This window comes from Panthera onca, chromosome A3, assembly GCF_046562875.1.
Source record: "Panthera onca isolate mPanOnc1 chromosome A3, mPanOnc1 haplotype 2, whole genome shotgun sequence".
NCBI classification, from domain to species: Eukaryota; Metazoa; Chordata; class Mammalia; order Carnivora; family Felidae; genus Panthera; species Panthera onca.
In genome coordinates, this window is record NC_138341.1 from 74,371,552 (window position 1) to 74,393,569 (window position 22,018).

The 22,018-nt window shown below is 48.3% G+C and overlaps 1 protein-coding gene across 1 annotated transcript in view; it reads right to left on the reverse strand.

Moving 5' to 3' along the window:
• The window catches only part of EPAS1 (endothelial PAS domain protein 1), an 84,258-nt gene that overhangs the window by 14,451 nt on the left and 47,789 nt on the right, over nt 1-22,018 (reverse strand). The window contains exons 2-6 of the mRNA XM_060606820.3: nt 21,379-21,569; nt 12,897-13,048; nt 12,391-12,475; nt 8,882-9,000; nt 8,582-8,787 (exon numbers count right to left, since the gene is read on the reverse strand). Coding sequence (XP_060462803.1) covers nt 8,582-8,787; nt 8,882-9,000; nt 12,391-12,475; nt 12,897-13,048; nt 21,379-21,569 — 753 coding nt within the window. The remainder of the gene's footprint in view (nt 1-8,581; nt 8,788-8,881; nt 9,001-12,390; nt 12,476-12,896; nt 13,049-21,378; nt 21,570-22,018) is intronic.

The window sequence follows — 22,018 nt, forward strand, 5'->3', positions numbered from 1 at the left end:
ATCAAATGCACGCATTCTGATGAAAACACTCCAGGCTTCCTGGTCACACCATTCATCCAAGTTAAAAAACAAAACAAAACATGTGGTCAACCTGCAACTGTGGCTCCACCCAACCTCCGCTTTTCCTGCCCTTCCACTGGACGGGGCTCTCCCACCCTCCACCTCCCGATTTCTGCAGGCGAGGGAGCAGAGATCCAGGGAGAGCAGACAATTTGCTTGATGCCCACACAAGCATCCAGGGACAGACCAAGAATGAAAACCAGGGATCCGATCGCCAGCTCAAGCTTATGCTAGTACAGGGTGATATAAACACAAGTGAAGACGATGTGGTGTCAAGTTGGGAAAAAGCACAGAGTCGGCCTTCGTCTGTGTGTTAAGTCGTGACTGAGGAGGAGAGTGGGCAGGAGATCCCCGTGTGTGTCTGATATTCACTTCTCTGAGTGCTTTTCCTTAGGCCCTGCCTGGTGACTTCGGGTACCTCTTGGACATCAGGCTTGTCTTCCATGGAACTTTAACCTGCCCCTCCCTACTTCAAGGGAAGGGGGCAGGTGGGAAGTGCTGAGGGGAAGAAATATAATAGTAAGGTGGTGGAAAAGTGTCTCCTCATTATACTCTGATAAAGGGCAGGGGCAGCTCTGAAATGACAGGGCTCGGCTGTCCCAAGCGTCCCTGTCTTCACCCTGTAAGGTGTCTGGGTTTGACGGAAAGTGGGCAGAGAGCAGACAAATGTGGAGAACTGTGAAGGGTCATGTAACACTCTTAGGACTCTTTGCTCTGTACCAGAACCATTGAAATCAAGAAGACCTGCCCAAGAACCACCAGATTAGCCGCTTTCCCACATCATATCTAAATATTATTTCTTGTCTTTCTTATCTCACAGCTTTCCTAATGGGCTCATTGTCTTGTTTACCTGGCCTACCACAAGTCAGAGTGGGGCTATGTTCTTATGATTACGAGCTCTATTTCAGAACGCATGACTTCTGAGTAAAGCCCTGTCATCGATCCATTTTGGGAATTAATAACAGAGGAGAAAGCACAAGCAGAGAGTAGACGCAAGGGCCCCCTGATTTCCTGTCCCTATTCTCTCCCCCCTCCAAAGGGCCTTTGCACGTGTCTTCCAGAGCAAATCACCCTAAAATATTATTTCCATCTTGTCACTCCCCTATTTAAGCACTGACAGCTTTCTGTATTGTCAACCACTATCATCACCATGATCAAGAGTAAATATACTCTGCCTAACTTCAAAGACCCCCTGGAATCTGGTCCCCAACTTCCCCAGCAATTTGATTTTCAACTAACCTGCAGCGTGTCTTACATGCTGTGCCCTGGCAGATAGCTCTCCTCAAAGTGCCCCACACCCAGAAAACCCATTCTTGCTGCAGAGCCTTGACACTTTCTCCTTCCCCCTCTTCTCCAGGCCCTGATGACTGCAAAGCCAGCTCAAGGCCTGGCCCTCGCCACGGAGCCCTAATCCCCCCACCCCTCACCCATGTCTCCTTCTCATGGAGTCCTGCAGGTGGATATAACATCACAGAGAATTACCCACATCCTAGGCTGCCAACCCCTGAACTTAGGGACCACTTTCTCCTTTGGCCTTCCCTCCAATGGACACTTGATAAATACTTGAGTAACTGACCAGTGGATTGATTCTGTCTTAGGACCTAAAGTACAACAAGAGCCCTGTCTCCTCCAGCACTGCTAAGGGATCTGGGCAATAAAACTCGACTTTTTCTCCCAGAACATGAGTAACTTGTCTCAATGCATGTCAGTGAGTGCGCGCGCGCGCACACACACACACACACACACACACACACACACACACACACAATTCTCAGCAGAACCCCTCGTGATATTCAATACATCCTGTCTTCATTCTGGAAGCTGTGGCTGGTGTGGTCAGAGAAGAGAAAAATTCTCTGCCTAGGTGAGACTTTGGGGTTAAACGCTTGGTCAGACAAGGAGCAGCCCAACGGGGCTAAGCAGCTTAGGCCTCAGCTGATTCAGCCCCAATGGAGACTTCTTCAGAAAGATTCTCAGCAGTTCACTTGTGCCAGCCAGCTGCTCTCCCACCAGGAGGATCTGTCCCCTCACTTGGCCAGGAGCAGAGAGGCCTTTAAACTCATCGGCAACAGACATGTTCCTTGGCAGCCTGATCCTGGGGGTGGTGCCCAACAGCACCTTAGCGAGGTGAAGCCTGGGGGAGAACATGGAGACAGCGGAACAGTGCTGGCCTTTTCTTCCTTCTCTACAACCAAATAACTTTCTTATTGGATCCGGGGCTTTTGAGCGTAAGCCTGGGAATAGGAATTATACCAGTGGGCCCTGCTGACAGTGGACCGGCCATTAACAGGCTTGCCGGTTTGCCAGATAAATTGCTTCTGTTTCTGGACAGGGCTAGCATTTTCTAGAGACCCTCAAAAATGAGGCCATCCTGTAAAAGATAGGATACCACTCCCTGAAGAAATTAAATTTTCTTTCAAGATTAGAATCTTTAAAATGTTCAAAGTAAATGTTTATGATAATCAGCCTCATAATAAAACATTTAAAAAATCTAATTACTTTACCATGCATTCAAAGGCACACAATGGGCATATTTTGGAAGGAGACAAACAAACCTAGATTTCAGAATTGCCAGCTAACTTCCCAGGAGTGGCCTTCATTTATCTTGTCAACTAAAATAAATATTTAATGTCTCCTTCTTCATTCCTTTAAACAGACTACTATAAAAACTGGGAAATACACATACCCCAAACACAATTGAAGAACATTCGAGTTGTCAAACTTCACAAAGCCAGGAAACCCCAACTTCAAGCTAATGGTCATTCCCCTCCATCTGCAGGCACGCAGACGCCAGTGGGGAGGTTAATGAACCCAGCTTGTTTATAGGGTCAGCTATGACAGCACAGAAGGGCCTTCGCTGCTAATTTCCCCGGGCCCCAGAGAAGCCTGTGGAGCTGGGCTGTGATAACGCTTTCATCTGCTCTCTCCATCAGGGGCAGAGAAAACTATTTTTTTTTTCTTTCTTTCTAATTAAGGGCCCTGACTCACTGGAAAAAAAAAAATCAGTCTGGGGTCACCCATAAATTTAAAAAGTCAACTCAGTAGGGCTGTTCTGTTTTAGAGAAGAGGGAAATGTAAAAGGGCCTAATTTACCAGATTTCAGAAATGAGAAGAGTAGAGCTCACTCTTTAACAATAAAGTAGAAGAAACAGATCAAGGGTGAGGCACAGAGAGAGAGATAGACACAGATGGGCAGCCACAGGAGGCAGAGATAGAAGGCAGAAAGAAAACAGAAAATACAGAGGAAAAAAGGTCACTAGATTCTGAAGTGTTATGCCAAGTTAAGATGTGGGTCAGACCGCCTGGCTTTGGGATTCAGAATCAGATATGTCTTCATAATGTAAAATGACAGTTACTCATTGTCCTTCAACTGTTCTTTACCTGTAAATGCCCACAGGTTCTTTTCAACACGGATTACCTGTGCCTCTCTTGGCTACAGTATCCATGCCATTGCCTCAGTGGGCAGCGGAAACCCAGCAAAAGGCCTAAGATGGCTCGTTCCTCCTCCAGGTGACACCGCTAAGCACACGTGCACGCGGGACACGGCAGCAAGCTCCCTGACTCTAGACACCACTGCCTGGAGGCAAACAAGGTCTGGCCATGGCTTTTACCCCTGCTTCCTAGGCGGGTAAAGGGTTTGCTAAATCAATTCGTCATGTAAACAAGCTGTTTAGAGGGTATTTTAAACTATTCAAGAGGATAAAAGTTTTAAGGACTTTGTAAACCGCGTATTTGTTTTCCAAAGAATGCATGTGCTAATAAACCATACTTCTGCTGAAGTCTGTTTTCTTTCCTTCCACCCTTTCTGGCCGTGGCCTGTCTCCAGCAACAACCTGATTCACCTCAGTTTGGTTTCTATAATGGGCTTAGAAGCTTTGGAACTTCATTTCCTTAATAATAGCCAGACTGCTCACAGACTCAGATTTCAATGCCTTCTGTTTTAATATACTTTTACCCAGATTTTGTTTGCTTTAAACAGTAGTCCTTAAGCTTTGTGTTTTCCTCAAATATTATGTGGCCTTGTGAAATCTATACAAACAGCTCTGTAGTTAAGGGACAGTTTTCATCTTGTCGGTGTGATGTGCAATGGGTGTGGTGACTTTATACCTAGGAAGACCGCCCTAGCTCAGTCCCGGACTGACCCTGCTCTGAGTACCACCAAATGCCACAGCTGCCTTTGGTTACCTTGGGACCCCCAAGCAGTAAGAAGAAATCTGCCTTGAATTGTTGCAAGAGAGGAGCAGATCGTGTAGAAGAAATAATCTTTGAATTAGGACGTTGATTCAACTTCGAAATATATTGCAAAGAGAATTTGTAGAGCTGTCTCTTCTAGGGGAGTATCTCAAGCAGACCAGGCAGGATAATATATAAGCATTTCTCATATGTATGTTCAAACTCTGGCTGATTTCAGGACACTGTCATTTGGAGGAGACATAGGTGTCAAGGAGAGCACTTAAAACTTCTTCTAATTCAAAGATTTAAAGAAAGTCACTACACCCTCTTCTATTAGATGTGAGCAGAAAGGCTAATAATGTGTAGGGCTGCAAAAATATTTAGAATACACTAGGTATGGTACTAAAAAGCTACATGTATTAATTTGAAAAGCCACTCTGAGTTTTCAAATGCCACCCACCCTCTAAAAAAAGTACAATAATTTATTAAGTGTATCTCATGATGCAATGAAAGCATATAATCTTTTACTACTAATTTGCCTAAAATTAATGTATTTTATTCTCAGATTTCAATACTCCTGCCTCCCAAGTATTTTGATGTGTATGTATTTCATGACTCATGGCTCTTTATAGTTTTCTTCACTGACATTCTCTTTATGATCCCCAATTCTTCTCTCACTACTATTATTTTTATTATTCCAGACTTTTTTTTAATGCTTATTTATTTTAGAGAGAGAGAGAGAGTGCATGAAAGAGCAAGGGAAGGACAGAGAAAGGGGGACAGAGGATTCAAAGAGGGCTCTGTGCTGACAGCAGCCCTCCCATTGGGGGGCTTGAACTCACGAATCATGAGATCACGACCTGAGCCAAAGTCGAACGCTCAACCGACTGAGCCACCCAGGTGCCCCCCTCTTCTGTGTATAAAGAGAATTCGTCATAAATTTGACCCACAGAATTTGAAACACAGACATCTTAACTTACCCAATTATGCCTCATGTTGCCTTAATCCAATGGCAAAACAGGGTTGCCTTCAAATTCTTTAACTGTAGACTATACGATCCTCTTTGTTAATCTGAAATTTTCACTGTAACTCTGATACCGTATTCTCCCTATTGATATGGAGCCTACCCACAATCTGCTTTTATAATTTATTTCTCAGAGACAGGAACACTCACACACAAATCACGGTAGGATTATGTGAATTAGAGTTGGCCCTCTCCCTGGATGCCTGGCTCCCTTCGCAGTTACTCCCTGTCACCACTAGGTGGCACCTCCACATGAATTTAAGAACCACCCCATTTTAGAGTTAAACTATTTGTGAATAACCTTTATCTCCCTTTTCAGTGAACGGAATGCTCTATTTTGTGCCATCTACTGCAGTTCATTAAGTTGCTGGTGTCTCAATATCTAAACTCTTGGAGATCAGGAGCCATTTCTTTTACTTATTTGCTAGAATAGTCTCCAGCACAGGGCTAGATACACAGTACATGCTCAGTAAATAACAGCTGGCTCACTGGTTGCTCAGTATTTTAGGAAACGGAGTAGAACGGCTCTGTGGGAGTCCTAAATGGAGACAGATCATCGGTCATAGTGATAGTCAGGACATCCTTCCTTAACCTTGCCACCATGGTGCTCCCCTTGTCAGGAGCAGTCAACCACATATACGCAAATGTAACTGACATGAAGTGTCACAGAATTTACTTTGTAAAATGTTTACTTTTTAGATGATTAATGCGAGACCTAATAACGGTCCTCTAACCCTTTATGATGAGGCACGGGACCAGCGCATTCTGAGCTGTTTTCCTTTATTCTGCTGTGGCTGCCTCAGAACCCCGTTGCCTGGATTCCATGGACTGTAGGAACCCGAAAGTTAAATGTGAGATTACAGCCTGATTTTCTCTCTTCTTTCTGCTTTATTTCTCTCCCCTCTCCCTTTATTTCTTCTCCAACACCCTTTTTTTTTTTTTTTTTTGATTATCATCAGTCTGTGGTTTCTATACACGGAAGAAAAAGTACTCAGCCCTCTTTAAAAAGTGATTTTGTGGATTCCAATTGCCTTATATTTTCATCAGATTCTTTCAGTTTTCCTTATGGTAAAGTAGTCCCCTGGGTGGGAAATTACAGCCCTCAATGTAGTTAGATGTCATCAAATCTAGTGAATTCCTAGATTAAATGGGAAATGGAAAGCAGTCCCCCGCCCCATTAGCTATCATATGTAAGTGTTGGTTTTTGAAACATTGATCTCGGAAGGGTATTAAGGAGGCAGAGTGAGAGAGAGAGAGAGAGAGAGAGAGAGGAAGAGAGAGTGTGTGTCTGTGTACATGTGTGCTCATGTACACCTTTCCCCATTCTAATGAAAGAGCGAAAACAAAACAAGCTACCAAACCCAAAAAACTCCAGTTCTCATCAAAGCAATAGAGAAATAGCACTTAAGGATTAAGGACTTAAAATAGTCACTTTATAAACCGTCTAAGCCATGTCTGTGCCCTTGTTAACTAATCTGCTAATCAGTTAAACACAACTTCCGTGAGGCACAGCATTCTGTATACGTAAAGCACCTCTGTATTCATCCCTCCAGCCCACTGAACTCAGAGTTCGGGCCATGTAATTAGGTTTATTGAAAGGCAAGATTTTGCTGAAAATGCAATGTGTCCAGCAGAACTTAGAAGCACTATCACCCTCCACACTCTGAGTCACAAAGCCCTAAATCACAGGTTCCTTCAAGCCAGTATCGACTCTGCCTGTAAGCCCTGAGCCAGACTAAGCAGTCGGCACCAGGGATCTCTCTCTGCTCTGTGTCCGTTCCCTCCTCGACCACTGTTAGGCCAATTCCTGCTACGTGTGTCCCCTCTTCTTTTATCCAAAGCAAAGCTGCTTTCAGGAAATGACCTGAGACCCATTCAAATAAGGTAATGAAAGGAGGACAACCTCAGATTACTCTTTCCAGAGGATTTTTTTCTTCACTTTAACAAGGATCAAAGTCTTAAGCTTAAAAAAAATCCCTGTCTTCTATTAACTAGAGATGCTGAGTTATTTTCTTGGACTGTAGGGTTTCCAGAGCTTGTGGGGTCACATGAGGGATGGCTTCACTCACAGGGGCTACATGCAGCTTGCAGAGTCCCAGGCACGACAGCGGCTGCTCCGGGCTGTATGGCTAAGGCATCCAGAGCACAACCCCATCCTGGAGCCAGACATGTGGGCCACGCAGTGGGAATTCCCATGTCATCTGGAGAGTCTATGTTATAGATCTGTGTCTTCTGCCAAGAATGTTCCTTTGAATGCAAAGGCTTCATCTGACAGATGACCCCTTACACACAACATGGATTTCTCCAATGCCTGCCTTTGGGACAACCTTTATCTCCAATCTTCATCCCGATCACAATAATGACACTATTAACCACAGTAATCAACATCGACTGTGTCAGAGTTCTAGGACAAAAGTCTTCATATGTGCATTTTCTCCCTATGAGGTTAGAGTACTTCTTACTACTTAGAGAATTAGCTGCTGCCTGGGTCCTGGTGCCATGGTGGTCAGAACAGGGGGCCAGGAATGACTCAAGGACCCTTTCACAAAAGTCCTTTAATTGTGCCTCGAGTGGAGACCAATTCTAAGAAGGGACATATGCAATCTTAGGCACTCTTTCAACAACTTATAATAAAGAACAATTTAGCATGAGAATAATAGCCCACACTGAACATTTCCTATTGGACTTGAACCCGGGCCATCCCGCCAGAGCCAACACTGAAGCACGTCACTCTCCCATAGGAGAGCTGTCAGTGGGGCCTGGTTTGGGGGGGTTAGAGTCTAGCTTAGCTTCCTTCATCAAAAAGTCTTTGAAATTAGCCTGGACTGTAGCTGGGATGGAGGTGACACAGAAGGAACAAAGGCTGAGGGAAGAGCTCATTAATGGAAGAGAACAGGTGGAAGGCTTGCAGCCATGGGGCAGTTTCAGACCCCAAAGCTCCTGGCTGCTCTCTGAATTGGGAGTGCTGATGGAGATCTCTAGACCCTGGTCTCCTGGGAATGAGACTCCTGGAAATTTGCTCAGGAGCCTGACACATATGTGGAGGACTATGTACACACTCAACAAGGACAACGGGGCCACAGAGCAGAATGGCTCTGCCTTTGGCCCCTGACATCGCATCAATGGGGAACCACCAAATAGGGTACCCAGAGCCCCTCAGCCGCACTGATGGGATGAAACAGTGACACATGCCCACAGACTTGTACCTGGCAATGCAACGTTCCCGCCCCAGACCCACACCTTTCCCACAGGCACAGCCACACATGCACGCCCATGCAGGTGAGACACAGCCCTGCCACGGCACACGCGCTCCGGGGCCCCCACCTGTCGTCACAGTAGGTGAACTTCATGTCCATGCTGTGGCGGCTCAGGAAGGTCTTGCTGTCCAGGGGGATGTCCATGTGGGATGGGTGCTGGATGGGTTCGCACATGATGATGAGGCAGGAGAGCAGGGGCTCCTTGAAGCTGCACAGACTACTGTGAGGGGGGCAGCTGTTGTACACCTTCACCTGGCCGGTGCAGTGCAAGACCTGGAGACCAGCCATGGGGGGATCAGCTGCGGGGCCAGTGGCACACACGGGGGTCGGGGTGGGGGACTCCAGCCCAGGCCTGCTGTCGTCCTACCTTCCAGGTGGCTGACTTGAGGTTGACGGTCCGGCCTCTGTTGGTGACGGTGCATTTCATCCTCATGAAGAAGTCCCGCTCTGTGGACATGTCTTTGCCTTTCTTCCCAAAACCAGAGCCTGGATGGGGGCGAGCAGAGGGACCCGGTTGACTTTTAGTTTCATGCTTATATTCAGAAGAGGGGCCCTGATGCAGTTTTTCTGGGCAATGTATTGTGCGTATTTCCCGAGAATCTGCTCCCGTAGCACCTGTGGCCTGCCATGAACGCTCAGTACCATATTGGCCCACGGACTAACGTTGTCTCATCTTCGGCTGGTCTCTCCAACTGGAGTAGAAGCTCCTGAAGGCTGTTCCACTGTTTTGTTTCCCACTGCACCTAGTACATAGTCAGTGCTCACTTCAGGGTTGCAAGGCAAGGAGTGACCAGTAGCCATGATCTTGGCATGCCTCTCCTGGGTCAGGCCCATGTCCCCTAGAAGGAATTCCAAGGGACGGTCTGGGTGAGACCCAGTCTCCTCAAAGGGATAAACCTCTCAGATTAGAAATGTCCCTCAGACACCCCCGTTTTTTCCTCATCCCTGGCCCTCAGTAATTTGATCCCTCCAGGGCCCTATTTTCAACCTGCGGTAGCTGCATTCAGGATACCAAGCCATCAGCTTTCTCCCTAAAGCGACATGTGTCAGGGCTCTGGTCCAAGCCTCCTGGGTTTAGTGAGCAAGTTCACTTTGAAGATTAACTCAACACGGATCATATCCTTTCTCAGCCAGAATTAAATAAATCGCCACGACAAATACCACAGCCTCCTTTCTGATAGTCTTCAGATGCCTGCCCACTCAGAACTTTTCCCACTTTCCACAGAACAGTGATGAATGTGGTGAGTGCCAGCTGAGTCCCCCTCATCAGTGCCTAAATTCTGCCTCCACCACCACCACCTCTTGGACCTTCCTAGGTGCACTCCTGCTCCCCTGCCCAGCATCACAGAACAATCCAGAGCCTTTTTTTCCCAAATAGTCACAGCCCTCCATAAACCTCTAGAGGGCCATGATATATCGGACTGATGTATCCTCAAAGGGCTGTATCAAATGAATTTTGGCATCTCTGAATCTATCTTAAACTTCCCTAGGAGCTGTTTAGCCCATGAAATAAGAGAACAAAAGTGAATCTCTCTTTTTTTTTTTTTTTTTTAAGAGAGAACATTCCTTCAACACGATTATAAAATCATCTCTCCCAAAACTTAATGATGGTCCCTACAATTTTCATTTTCATCAGTGGGGTCTACATATCATGAGATATTCTTCTATCCTGGGGCCTGGATCCACTATTAGGATCAGTTCAGGTGCTGTTGATAAGTGGACTGGAGGGACTCATTTGTGGCTGTGGCATAGGTTACTATTGTGGCCTCCTAACTTTGCTAACCTCTAGATTCTCCCCATTCTGCCATTCAATTAATCTTTCTAAACATAGCTCCAATCAGATTACCCCACCCCTGCTCAAAAACTTTCAAAAGCTCCCGTCTGTCTACAGGATAAAGTTCGAGGCCCTCTACCTGGCCTTCAAAGCCTTCCACAATCTGCCTCATGGCCTTATCTCCTTCTCAGTGTTCACACTAACCCTTTGCTTCCAGATTGTGAGTCCACGCAGGCCGGCACCTTCAATGAGGATTTGCTGATTCATACAGTTTGATCCCAAGTCCTTGACACATGGACCAAGCGACCTAAAGTTCTACTTAGATAAATAGAGTAGAATCATGCTATGAATCATGGTAGTTGCGAGCAGAAGGTCCCGCCTAGACTTTGCCTGGTCCAATACCATCAGTCTGAAAGGAGAGGCTCTGAGGAACAGAGCAATGGAGTGGCCTGGCTCAGGTCTCACGGTCAGACTGAGACTAGGTCAGTGGCTGAGCTCCGACTGAGAACCTAAGGGCTGAAGAGTTTCTGGAGTCCAGAACAAGAGACTTTTCCATTTTCCCAGGCTCCCAACACCTCCCTTAGAAAGAGATTCAGAAAGTCTGGTAGCCCCTTCCTCTGAGAAGCAGACAAGATCTTTCAGCAGCACAGATAAGGCACTGAACGGCCTGTGGAATGCTCTCCAGCCTGTGCACTCTAGGAGCCAGGTGGCCCGAGGTCCTGAGGTGGGAGAGCGCAGGGGCTGGGTGAGAACTTTAGCGGGGGAGGGGGTTATAATTCCACACTTTGCGGGCTCCGACTGTAGCAAGGGTGGAGGTAGGCCTGTGAAGCACCTGTTTCTGCAGTTGTGTGCAGGAACAGAAGCCCAACCCTGCAGGCTTGGTGCCACTGCCTCTGTCATTCAGGCTGGCCAAGCACCCCATGGCCGTGATGTTACCCCATGGTAAGAGATGTTACAGGGGATGGACAGCCATGGGCACAATCTGCCCAGGACAGTGATGGAATGTCTGATTCAGAAGGGACCTGGAAAGTCACTGAGCCCTGCTTCCGCTCAAAGCTTCAGTCTTCTTGACAATATCTTCATTTGTGCCTGTGCCTGGAGGTCCCCAGCTCTGACTGTCCTTGCAAAGTGATTTCAGCTTATGTGGGCCCTTCCATCCGCTGGTATGTGCTGGATACCCCCCATAGGTAGGATACAATATATGAGAGCTTTTCAATCTCTTCTCCGTCAAAAACTACCTGTTGTGCGTCTTATCACCCGGGGACCAGATTCATTCCTTATCTAGTCTTCAAAGTTGGCCCCCATGAGCCATGCCTCCTGATATCCGTGGCCTTGTGTACTCACCTCCCACCCTGAGCAGGGACTGGCTTATAACTCCCTCTAATAACAGAATGGGGCAGGGTGATGCAGTGCCAGTTTCAGGGCTAAGCCTTCAGAAACTCTGGCAGCTTCCGCTTTTGTACTTTGGGAGCCCTGAGCTGCTGTGTCAGAAGTCTGGAGAGGGAGGGGCTCTGAGACTCCACAGAGTGAGAGAGAGGTCCAGCACTGCCGGCAGCCCAGCAGAGTCCCAGCCTCAGCTATTGGTCACAAGGTCCCAGACGTGTGGGGGAGCCATCCTGGTCATTCCACTCAGTCCAGCCCCCAGACAACAGTAGCCCAGCTGATGTCATGTGGAGCAAAAGAACCAGTCGCAGAACCCACAGAATATGACAGGTAATAAAATGATCATTCAAGCCACAATGCACTGTGTGGTTTGTTACACAACAGGTAAAAGCAATAGGTTCCACGAACATCTGCGCACAGACGAGTGTACTGGTTTGGGTGGCCCCATTTGGCAGAGGCGCTGGCCTCACAGGTGGTGAAACCTGCTGGAGACAATGTCCTAACCTAAAGGACTGCCTTACTAGCATGGCATCAGGTGCCATGAAGGGCCGTCCAGACACAGTTCTGAGTACAATGTTCTGGGTATTTTAGGGATGCCAGTTTTTTTCTGGATCATAATGACCATGATCCATCAGCCTTACATTCGTAGACAGAGGGAATACAGATCCCCTCCCAAGTGATGTAAGAAGGAATGAAACATAGAGTGAAGAATACTTTACCATTTTTGAGACTCAGGTTCTCACGAATCTCCTCGTGGTCACAGGGATGAGTGAAGTCAAAGATACTGTGTCCTGTTAGCTCCACCTGTTTCAAAAACAAGGTTGGGCTTCATTACTCCTAATTCTGAAGAAGAGGTCTCCAAGAGACATTTGAGCCACCTTCCAGGTCGGGAGACAGAGAGTAGGCTGAACTGGGTCTTCCCATATTCCAGTCTGGCCTCCTACAGACACGTGGACATAATACATAAAAGACTGCCATTGATGACAGAGAATTGATTCACAGGGTTGGTCTGTTAATCTAGTCAGTAGAACTGTCCATCAGCAATGTCAAACTCAACACCAGGGCCTGGGAGTGTGCTCCTGAGGCTTGTAGCCTGAGATCAGAGAGAGTGGGGGAGGGCACAGGTAGGGAGAAGTCAGGATGGATGTGAACAGAACCTTCCACTCATCTCTACCCCCAAAAGCGAACGTCTTCCCTTTTTGAAAGAGCCAGAGGAGGGTGTCACCTGTGTGAGTCCCATGAACTTGCTGATGTTTTCCGATAGAAAGATCATGTCGCCATCTTGGGTCACCACGGCAATGAAACCCTCCAACGCTTTCAGGTACAAGTTGTCCATCTGTTGGTTAGCCTCAGCTTCAGACTCATTTTCAGAGCAAACTGGAAAGAGAGGTGGGGGGGTTGGGTGGCTTACACGAATGTGGTCCTAAAACAGATGTGACTGGCACAAACGAACACCAGCCAGGGATGGCTCAAAGGCATTAGGTGGACTTTTCTGGAACTCACACTGCCAACCATCTAAGTGTCACCACATGCCTAAAACGTGGGTATTTGATAAGCACTACACAGAGGACACCCTGATGGGGCTCTGCAGGAGTGTGGCTGTAGTGGCAGCATACTTGAAGGACCAGGGGTAACGGTGGCAGCAGGCGTCATAGATATGATGGCAGTCACAGTGGTACTAGAAACCGTAACCTTCACCACTAACACACACTGAGCAATGACTATATATATTAGGTACTGCACTGAATATACTGTCTTATCTTTACAACGCCTGTGACGTAGGTACTATTCTTTGTCTCACCTTACAGACGAGGCTTAGAGAGACGTAGTCAGTCATTTGCCCTAGGTTATAAGGACTGTGGTTAGTGGGCTCAGGCCGCTGAATTCAACAGCTACACTCCTATTTATAGGCTTTGGAGTCAAATAAATGCAGGTTCCATTCCTCCCATTAGGCTATGACTTTGGCTAACACCTTCTCTGAATATCCGTCTCCTCATCAGCCAAATGGAAAGAATAATTTCCATCTTTTGAGTAGCAAGGATTAAATGAGTGTCTAAAATGCCTAAAACACCACCTATCATTGTGATTTCCCCCCTCTTCTGCTCCGTCTAGGATAGTGCCGCTTTCCCCAAATTGCTGAAAGCCTAGATAGGGGACGTGTAGCACACGATGGTACAAATCTAAGTAAGAATGCAGGAGCAACAGAACTGGGTGACCAAAGACGAATATAGACAGTAAGTGCTCAAGGGTTCAGGGGAAGAGGGGGTCACTTTGTGGTGGTCAGAGACAACTGTTCCAAAAAAGGGCATTTGAGGCAGCTCATAAAAAACAGGGATTCACTCTGTTAGGTGAAAGAACTTTCTGGGCCCGGTCGAGGTGGGCAGACACTGGGCAAACAGGGAGGTGGTACGGCCTGGAGCAAGCTCCCACCCGGGGACTGAGGAGACACTGCTGAGGGGAGCCCAGCATCCTGGAGCGGTGGCATCGCAGAGCACTGCTCTAGGGAGAATCACCTGGCAATGGTACTCTGAATGGTTTGGAGACAGACTGTGAAGACCAGAGGTGCAGAGATCACACGAGGAGGCCACGAATCAGGTTGCAGAAGTAGTCGCTAGGGGCAACCCGGGGAAGAGCCCACCCCACAACCACCACTCTGAGTAGCGCCAGCTTTTCAAGGGCACCCCTGCCGCCTGCGGAACAGCAGACGAGATGTAGGCTCAGCTCTTGTCCCAAACAAAGCTCTCAGGCCCCGGGCCCTTGGCTGTTGTCCTCGGACCAAGGACTTTCTTTTGGCCCTGCTTCTCCTACCTCATCATTGAACTCCAAACATACATGTACTTACAAAAATTTGTATTCATCCAGTACAAACATTAGGCCACGTAGACCTCCTTTAACTTAACAGAACAAGGGGGTTAGAGAGTAATTTGTCCCTTATAAAAAGTGAATACTCACTTAACTAAAAGGAGTCTTCCAACACGAGGCTGTTCTGGGGAATGTGAAATGCAGTTAGATTTATGGCCCACTTGGCAAGGAACGCATGGATACTGTGATATGAGGTCCAAGGCCCTCTCCATGAGGGCACTGGATTTATTTAGTTTTCTTTTCCCTGGAGCCCCTAAATTTAAGCTCTGGGCTATATGCTGTCATTCCTCAAGAACAAATCCAAATTAGGAGATGTTTCTACCATGGGGCTTCGGTGGCACCCCTGGGGACCAGCCACCTTCAGGACATGGGACCATCACACGTGCCCGAGGCACCAAGAGAGCAGGCAGTCCAGGGACAGGCTAGCAGCCTTTAAAGCTAAGGGCTGGGCTGCAGACAGTAGTAGCCTGGTGGCTTCCCTTCTGTTTTGCAAAAATGGTGAAAACAATGAGAGAAATTCTTTCCCCTTCACACCCTAGCTAGCCTCTGGGAGGGGAGACCATCTGGGGACAGCCTGGTGCCACACACATACCCACACTCGATCCCTGCATTGGGTTTCTGCCCACCAACTAGTCAGCTGAACTGATGATAATGAGCCAAAGTTCTAGGTGTGGATGCCGTTACTGCTAATGTTGTGGTTCCAGTCAACAGCCATATTTAACCTGGGGCTTTAGGAGAGATGGTGATAGAACTCAGTACTTTCAAAGTTGAGCGTGCACCAGAGTCCCCTGCAGGGCTTGCTAAAGCCAAGGATTTGGGGGCCCAGACTACTACATAACTCAAAGCAAAAATGTGAGACCTCTCGTTGAAAACTTAAGCCACGTCCAGGGCCCCTCTCAATGTGCCTTGGGGGACCACACAGGGCACGCACTCATGAAGCCGGCCTTGGATGGTCCCTTCCCCAGGGTTCCTGATTCAGTAGGGCTCAGGTGGGGCTGAGAATATGCTTTTGTCACAAGTTCCCAGGTAATGTGGACATGCTGGACCTACGGCTACAGGTTGAGAATCACTGCCTTAACTCAAGGTCCTATGAGTGACCCTTAGTGCTGGGAAAATCAAACTGTTTTGGCAGGTGGTGACCTATTTTGGGGATGGGTGAGGAGAGGTTTCCAGCACCATTAAATCACACCAGATAGGTGACTACCCTCTCCAGACAGCAAAGGCCAGCTCTGTGATTCCTGGCCTATTGAGACAATTTTTTTCTCCTCAATTTCTTTGATCTCAGTGGCAACACTGACATCAAAATCTGGTGTAATCCCAAGACAGCTCTATTTGGGTTAGCTAGGCCCAGAGGAAATAGTTCTGCTTAAAATTTCCTGTTTTTAACAGTTCCAACCTAGCCAAACTGGTTTCCATCCATGCCTAGTACACTTGCTTCCAGGAGGTGGTGAATTGGCCATAGCAGCTGGCCAGCCGGCCTCTGGGAGGAAGGCAAAGGGGCACTCAGGGACCACGAATGGAAATAGAACATCTTGGGACTGAAGTCACAATGGCTGCAGGGCCAGGAAGCCAGCTGGCCGGCCCCGAGGGACCCCTGGGACAAGCTGGCCTCTTGCCTTTGTGGTACTATTTGCTCCAGCACCTGCTTTTCCTCCTAGGGGATTCTGAAGGAACCTGGCCAGCTCACTGTCAGCTTGGAGCTGACGCTGAAAACTGCAGGGATGGAGGCGGACCTTCACCCTAGGGGCCAGTGGTACGCGTCTATCACTCTCTGCTATCACATCCCTACTATGTGTCTGCCCTGTGCTAGGCACCGGGCAGGAAATCAGTCAGGACATCTGTAAAGAAGTGTCACTATGTACTCAATCCCGTCTTAGGGAGAATCAGGGATACTGAAAGGTGTAAGAGCAATCTTTTTTTTTTTTTTTTTTTTTAATTTATTGAGAGAGACCGTGTGCACACATGCACATGAGTGAGTTGGGGAGGGGCAGAGAAAGAGGAGAGAGAGAATCCCAAGCAGGTTCCGTGCTGGCAGCCCAGAGCCCAACACGGGGCTCGATCCCACAAAGCATGAAATCATTCTGAGCTGAAATCAAGAGTCAGACACTTAACTGACTGAGCCACCCAGGTGCCCTTAAAAGCAATCTTTTTGCTGAGGGAATCTACAGATGGGTGGGGAGGACAAAGATAAACCACCATAAAGTTTCACGATGATCCAGAAGAAATCTTCGGTGCTAAATAAAGAGGAGCCCACTAGTAGATGCTTTAAGTTGCCTTGGGTTCTTTAAGGGGTCTTTAAGTTGCCTTGGGTTCGGTCTCAGTTACTCGCTTCCCAGGACCCTTCAGGCTCTGACCCCCAGAAGAGAGAGGAGGGTCATCAGAATCAGAGGCAATCTGCTGAGGCGATGCATGCTCAGCGTGGGGAGCACAACAAGATTCTTTAATGCTAAAAATAGCCCCAGTAAACAGGCTTTGATGACGACTCCCCACAGCCAGGATATGCGCGGGCTGAGGTTTCGGAGCACTTTTTCCGGAGCACTGCTCATTTCCTTCAGGCAGCACCACCCATGTGGGGCGGGACCCCATGGGCAGCAGGAGCTGGGCATCTGGGGTGAGCGGGCAGGGTGGCAGGGCAGACATTCCTGACCAGGTCTCTGAGACCAGACTGTTACAAGGTACTGTCAGTCAGGATGCATTTTTATTCCACCAGGGTCATCTTCCCTCTTTATTTCCTACCCTGAAAAGTTCCAGGACTGCTCTGACCATTCTTAAAACCATGCTGATGTGATCTTCCCAGTTCACATGTGCTCGGCAGTCACCATTTAGTTATTATTACAGGGGCCTCCTTTTTCAATCCAATTCCTCCCCTCCAACTTTCCCAGGCCCATAGACCCACCACTGCCATCACCAGGTAATGGGCCTGGGCTATCCTTACATCTTTAGCAGAAGGCACTGCGTTTTACCTGATCTTGCTGGCCTCCCAATGGGCCTTAAACATCCACCATGTGAGATTCATTCCTTTGTTCTTTACATAGCTTATTATCCTATCTTACGTCTTTGTAGTACCCTTCGTAAGATGTACAGGGCCGGGGTCACCAAATACCTTTTTACCAGACTTTTTTGGTTTAAGTTAAGGGAGTGATCTGAACAAGGTCAGTATCTCTAGAAGAGACTGTGTATTATCTGCTTTTAGCCATTTACATTTCGGCACGAATCAGCTTCTCAGTTCCTCTCCAAACAGGACAGACAAAAGGCTCGAAGTAGAAGGTGAGTGGGCAAGACATGAATCAATCGATTCATTCATGCCAATGAATTGATAATAAACCTAACATTTGTCTTTTGAAACCTTGCTACATAATGACCTCTAGCAATCATGTAAAATCAATTTGATTTCACCTCGTATGAGTGTGGGAAGCCAAAAATCAATTTTACGGTGGAAAGCCAATTTTGCATATTTGCTGCTGTTTGATGCCCCCCAAATGCAGGAGCAACCCTCATTTGGTCACGGTTTGCAGGGCTCATCTTGAAAGAGGATTTCAGACAATCAAGCGGTACTTCCACTGATGTTCCCGTCAGAGTGTGTTCTGTTCTCGGCCCAGCGTGGAAGCTAATATCATAAAGCTATTGTTTCAGTTTGTTTCCTGTGATATGGATCTCATTCGGCCGTCCCGACTCCCAGGCTGAATTTCTCAGCGCTGAGGTTTTCCTCTCCAACATTCCCACACAGAACAGCCTACTGTGAAAATCAAAGGGAAGCGTGTTACTAAGTAAAGCAGAAACTTTTCTAAAGCAAAACCTGGTCTTTTTTAGCCTTTTGAACTCTGAGCTAGGCAACCGGCTATTTCCTATTTTAAAGTGAGCCAACACAAGTGCTCACCTTTGTTAAAAAGGCTTCAATAATGAATCTGTGGTTTGTTTTGACTTGGAAAACCCTGGCTGTTCGGCATTTTGATAGGCGTTGCTGGAAGGTGGGTATAAGAGGACAGTAAGAGTTTCTGCCAGGTTTCCGTCTATGCGATTTCTCCAGAAGCCTATACTTAGTCTAAATCCATTTGCTTCTTCGTAATGACTTTTATTTCTAAGCTGTAACTTGTGAAGAACCTCCTATGTGGCAGCAGAGAGGATAGGGCTTTTCTATCCACTTAGATCAATCCTCAGATAGCACTGCAAAAGAACTCCTGTCATCCCACTCGTACAGATGAGACAGGAAAGTTCAAAGGCAGTGAAGAGATTCTCACAAACTTGTAAAGAAGGCTCCAGGGTGGGTCTGTGTGCCCACAAGTCCCATTCTCCTTTTTACTGTATGGCATGTTTTGAAAAAGCAAAATGTGATTTAAAAAAAAAAAATCCTGTCTCACATGCAATTCCTGAAGATGATTTCAACAACTGGTCTAAAGAATGTGCAGCTGGAGCCTGGAAGAGAAGGCAGAGAAAGGGGATGTTGAAAAGCCATCCACTGCCTCCTCCCCACCGTGGGTAATGCGTGTTTTATGAGAACTGCTCTGTCAAGGACAGCAGGACCCGACGGCCAAATGTAGACACTCTTATCATTTTCCGTCATTTCTTTCCTCAGGACAGAGAGGACCAGAGCTGACGTGCTGAGGGCTCTGGTCCGTCTGGGGCCAAGACCAGCCAGAGGGCAGGCAGTTTGTGTCCACAACTTGCAACAGCTCCTGAGCGGGATGTGTGCGGTCTCGCCGTGGTCCCGTCTCCCAGGGCGTGGCTGGCACACGGAGGCTCATGCCAGCACATAGGCAGGCAGATGTGCTCAGGGGACCCAGCCTCTGGTTCACGGCTTTCACCAAGCCAACCTCTGAACCACTGAGAAAAATGATTGCATGTGGGAGAGCATGGAAATCAAAGCTGTCTATCAGAAGAAAGAACAGAAACAACTCACTGAATGTGTGAGGGCCATCGCTGCACCCCCTACTCAGGGCTGGCCCCCAGGTGCTTCTGCTCAACCTTGGTTCTCCCACCAAGGAAGAACCTGCCCCCCACACCTAGCCCTCATCAACGTCTTTGCCTGACCAGGTTTGCACAATGCTCCTGCCCTCCCATGTCTGCCCTTCTCACAAAGACAGACTCCAAAGGACTTGCATAGCAGGTGCAGATTCACCAAGTGCTAAGCGTGTGGCTCTGAGCAATCTTTTTTGTACCTCACTTCTTCTCATCATTCTACAAGTTCTATGACATTCTACAAGTCCAAATTCAATCAGAGAGGTGTCCCAGGATGAATACAGTATTCCTTTCGGGGTCTCTGGTGGTGGTGGGACGGGGCTTGTGGTGGAAGGAAGCAATAATTTACCCAATGAAATTAATGTCTAAGAGTAGGATTTCAAGCATCATAACAGGGGAGTTGAGGAGATGCTTCTGGGTGTGGAGGAAGCGTCTGTCTGGTCATGAAATCCTCCAGTGCAGACTCTTTGTGTGTGTAAAGATGATTTCAGTGGTACCAGACACTGCCCTCACCTGTCCAGAAAGAGAAGCCTCTTTAAAAGAGAGAGGTACACACGTGCCCTCTGATGGTGTCTCCCGGCCACTGTCCCCTCTCTCACTAGCATCTGTGACAAAACTGCCATTCCTTGGCATTGTTTCTTTGTAAGTATTTATAGAGCATGTCTTTGCCCTTGGTTCTCCCCCCTGTCTACTCTTTTCGGAGACTCTTTAGATTTGCAGGACAGGGTTAGCCCTCCGACCCTTGGACCCACTGAACTGTCATCCTATTTTCTGAAGGTTTTTCTTTCCCCATATCCTTCCTGTGCTTCAGGCCCAGAATAGCACATGCTGGTCTGGCCTCCCTGCCTCGCGCTGGATTCCCTCTGCTCTGGGTTTCCTTCCCAGAATAGCCACTTCATAACAGGATGGCAGAGTCAACCAGCTCCCAGGCACCAGGCTCACTCAGGAAAACTGAAAGCCAGCCACAAAAGAACCTTCCCTTGCCCGCCTCCCGGCCGCTCACTGGCTGGGACGCTGCCCACCCGTGGTGCCTCAGCTGCCGCGTGGGGAGAGGTGCTACCTGCTGCCCAGTTTCCTCACGAAACTGACAGACCGGATGGGACTGTCACATAGGATCTGAAACTGGAAAACTAATTCCCCAGGCTGCTTCTTTCTGGCCAGGGCTAACAGGAAAAGGTTTCTCTGAAGATTGTGAATTCGGAGGGGAAAAAAAAAAAAGATTGTGAACTGGAGACTCACAGTGATAGCAGGGAGGGTAGTGAGCTCTGGGGAGGCTGTTATCCACCCAGGACTCTGTGGTGGGAATGAGTGTGGCTGGCTCAGGGGCCTCACACACGCTTCACCTCCTCTCATTCCCACAGACACCCTGTGTGGTAGGCATTTTACAGGCGAGCAAACCAAGAGTGGAGACACCATACAATCGGTATGGTGTATGGGCTGGTAGGAGGGAAAAGACTGCACGGGCACACCAGCTGCCCTTCTGGAGAAGGTAGCTGGAAGATAAGCACAGAAATGCTTCCTAAAGACGTGCTCTGGAGTGGAGTGTGGGTCTGATGGCTGGATGGCCGGGCACCTGGGAAGCTGGTGAAAGCCACTCCTGATGCCCCAGACCTTTCTCTCCTCCTCAGCTTCCGGGTGCCCATGTGCTTCCTTGGTCCTGTCCCTGCTCTTCACCCCATGGCGGTATTCACTGTAAAGGTCACTGCTGGACAGGAGGTGTTCAACACCAAGAAAGGAAGCACCAGTGATGGTGTCTGTGTGGGTGGGGGTCCTGCAGAGGAAGACCTTCCCAGGAGCCTCCTGACCCCGGCACGACAGAGCCTGCTGCGTGTAAGCACATGCTGGTAAGGACTCCAGCCCTACCAGCCTGGGGAGACTGCCAGCCTCACCTGAGGACAGGAGCTTGTGTGTGCGCAGGAAGCTGATGGCCAGCCGCATGATGGAGGCTTTGTCCAGGTGGGAGCTCACGCTGTGAGGCAGGGGCAGCTCGTGGGCCAGCTCGTAGAAGACCTCCGTCTCCTTGCTCCGTCGGCACCGGGCAGCATCCCGGGACTTCTCCTTCCTCCTCTCCGAGCTGCTCCTAAATTGAGAGAGAAGGGGTTAGTTCCTGATATGTCACGGTCATCCTATCACGCCTCTGGTCAAGACATCCCCAGGGCCACAAACCATGGGGCAGCCAGACTCTTCCCCTGAATGGAGGTGGGTCCATACCTGTCGTTCAAGCACACACAGCCTCAGCTGTACATTATCAGCTCTATTTTCGTGTGTGTGTGTTTGTGTATGTGTGTGTGCCTCTAACCGCCTCCCTCCTCTTGTGCACCTACAGTGTCCAGACTGGGGGCTTCACATGCAGGGGCTTGGAGCAAAGACTTGCCAATTAATCAACTGGCAATGACTGGGACTGGTCCCACATTATCTGGGGACTGAGGTGAGTGCCCGGGAATGGTGGGGGCAGAGTGAGGAAGCCGTGGCCACTGGCCCAGAGGGCTGTGTCAAAGGATCTGCAGAACAAGACGAAAAACCACTTCA